This window comes from Cotesia typhae, unplaced genomic scaffold (genome assembly GCF_013202065.1).
Source record: "Cotesia typhae breed Kobodo isofemale line unplaced genomic scaffold, CoteBio_Ctyphae contig_28, whole genome shotgun sequence".
NCBI lineage: Eukaryota > Metazoa > Arthropoda > Insecta > Hymenoptera > Braconidae > Cotesia > Cotesia typhae.
Genome location: NW_027423736.1, coordinates 415,885 through 418,853, shown reverse-complemented (window position 1 = coordinate 418,853; position 2,969 = coordinate 415,885). Strand labels below are relative to the sequence as shown.

The following is a 2,969-nucleotide window of genomic DNA, read 5'->3' as shown; positions in this document are numbered from 1 at the left end:
TTAACCACTGTTTCAGTAAGTCAGCACAAGACAAAGCACACTGATTATAACCAAGACTCCGATTTCTTCGAGATTCCAAAACACTGTGTAAGGCACAGGTTAACCGTGGCTGATGCAGCGTAGATACTGAGGGACTATCTTGCAAATCTTCAATTTTTATAACTGGTCTGCAGAGTAGAGATTCCAAGTATGATTTTTGTGCCCTCCCTCTTGTATAAATTTTCATAGAATTTTGACAAAAAAAGCGTAACTGTGTATGCACGTATTTTACCATTGATTCCCCATCGTACCATTCAAGACCATGTTTTCGGGTTAAGGCGTTGTTTTCGAGCTGTCTTTCTTCGGATAGCAGGTTAAACGAGAATTCAGGAGCCAAAATCCAATGTGCAGTATCACCGTTAATTAGAGAGGTTACACCTATTTCTTTAGGTAAAAATTCACGGTCGTTATTTATAAAGCCTTGGATATATATAACAACAGAAGACATATCGGTCTCCACCGTACTACAGCAAAGCGTATACTAAATTTTAAATACTTGCTTACCCGGCGAAATCTATAGTTACTTGTCTCGAAGCATCTATTTCTAAAACACTTTCATATTCGGCATATACTATACAGTTTGTAGTTGTAGCCAGTGCTTTATCAAATCTGACCTCTATACGAACTGTACCATGTTTGATTAAATTCCAATGAGTGTTACTATTAGCTGATAAATCGGGCGTTAAATCAAAAGCATATAAACAATAGCCGTTAGGGTAATCAAATCTGTCTATAGAGTTCCCTTCGTTCAAAAAATGAATACCTGTGCCTGAGAATAACGTGTGATAAGCGTCTATGTAATTCATACGGTTTCCAAAATCAGGCTGGAGTGGTTTTGACGGTATTTGCCAACCGTCAACATACAGCGATAAATAATTAATCCCGAAATTTTGGAAATTGAAAGGATTCATCGAAGCATCGCCGTTAAATGCTTTATTATCAACAAAACCGATGATTAAACGTCTAGGTATTTGGCCATGAAGGATATTGTCCATAGTCTCGCCATGTACACCAGCTGCCATTGAAACAGCTTTAACCTCAACTCTGGTCAGTGGATATTTAGCAGTAGTTTTAGCTAACATACGGGCGTGTGCTAAAAGTGTTCCTGGTGAAATTTTTGCACGACGCACTAATAAACTAGCGTCACTAATATTGTATACACAACCGTCATCCATTAGACAAAAAGTATCACGTGCACATGTTAATCGTAATCGCATTTCTACACCGTTAATTAAAAATCTTTCTTGATTGAAAACGTCACAATGTAGATGACCAATAAAATCTGCTGTTTTATCACACGTTAATAATTCTTTTCGTTTTTTCAAGCCTAAATTCTCGTCGGTTAAACTATCCATTTTTCCAGGGGTATCACAGCACCACCCTACAGTAGTTAAATGCGATTTTTTGGCATCTGCTCCGTAGTTCAATAAAGTTTCTATGTATGCCCGGTACGGATATAAATTATTAGGTGTTGATACAGGTTTTTGATTGAATAACACATCAACTTGACTGAATATTGAATGCATAAAATTGTTTATAGGTGCTACTTTAGGAGGGTGAGCGCTAGCTGTCACAGGGCTTCTTCGGGTAATACCCACGCATAACCTTAGCATCGTATGTGCTAAATCAATGTATTCATCCCCTTGACCTTGAACAACAAATTCTATCGGCGAGTTATCAGTCAATGATGAAATTGGTTTATAATGAACCCATTGGGAACTTTCAATTGTTGTTTGGGTCGGCGGTAGAGTAAATAATTCTAACTCAGTTTTAGCACACTCACATGAATGTACATGTAAAAACGACATTTTAGAAATTTTTATCAAAAATGTCAGCCACTGTACGTAGTTTTTATTTTTATTGTTATTGTTTTTCTTTTTAATAGCGATCTTTTTTTATTAACTTTACTTTTATTTTTCACTTTAGATTTGACAATGCGTCTTTTTTTTTTTTTAACAATCCGTTTTCTTGAGTTTGGTTGTGTGTTGCTCATACCGTTGGTTAAGGCAAACTGGGTAGGTATATAGCCAGACCCGTTCATAAGACTATCAATTTTTTCCTGGGCTTTACGTTTTAAATTTTTACCTGACTCGCGCACGCGCGTTTTAAATGATTCTTCAACGGGGATTTGGTGATCCAAAACATCTGTAGCTATATTTACACCTGATCTTAAAGCTTCTTTACCAACGGTCTTAAGACCGCTTTTTAAAAAAGGTAATACTCTTCTGAATAAGCCGCCCAAAAAACTACCTATACCATGCCCTCTTTGATAAGGTGATCCTACATAAACATGGCTTATTCCAGAATAACTACGGGTACCGTCACCGTATTGTATCATCTCGAAGTCTATCATCGTAGAGAATCTTAAAAACTTCTTTTGAAATGTAACGTTACTGTCAACGTCCCGTATTCGAATGGCACGGGTTTACCATATTCGTCTCTTATATCAATTTCGATAGTAGCCATACTTTTACGTAATAGAGGTATATATTGGCCAGGCGAAAAACTTTTAATTTTAGTTGAACCGTAAATGTATTGATCGTGATCAAGAGGCACAACACGTAGTAGAGGGGCCTGAATATCTCCTGTTATGTAGCCTTCACAAATATCTGTATAAACGAATAATTTTCCTGGTATAGCTTGAGATAGAGAGGCTGGATTAGATCCGCAACAGTCATCAGGGCCGTCTGTTATAACTTTAGAAAACGAACTTTCTTCAAAGCCTAATATATGCCAGAGCCGATCACTTAATGCCAGCGTATGTCTTGCATTTTCACACTTGCATGTTGTATAAAATTTTATGAAACCGCCAGCACTACAAGTAAAATTGATATGCTCTGAAACAGATTTAAGTTTGTTGAGAGAATCCACTAAAGAGCCTATATTTTGATATTGACCATGTGGTATGTTGTTAGAATAAAGGAATGAAT

The 2,969-nt window shown here is 36.8% G+C and overlaps 1 protein-coding gene across 1 annotated transcript; it reads right to left on the bottom strand.

The window, feature by feature from the left end:
* Positions 1 to 539: 539 nt before the first annotated feature.
* On the bottom strand, positions 540 to 1,847 carry LOC141525911 (uncharacterized protein F54H12.2-like). Its single transcript, XM_074240613.1, has one exon. It carries the CDS (start codon positions 1,845 to 1,847, stop codon positions 540 to 542), a length of 1,308 nt encoding a protein of 435 aa, XP_074096714.1.
* Positions 1,848 to 2,969: the final 1,122 nt, after the last annotated feature.

Coding starts and splice junctions, on each gene's coding strand:
- LOC141525911 (XM_074240613.1), bottom strand. CDS start 1,847: ATGTCGTTTTTACATGTACATTCATGTGAGTGTGCTAAAACTGAGTTA.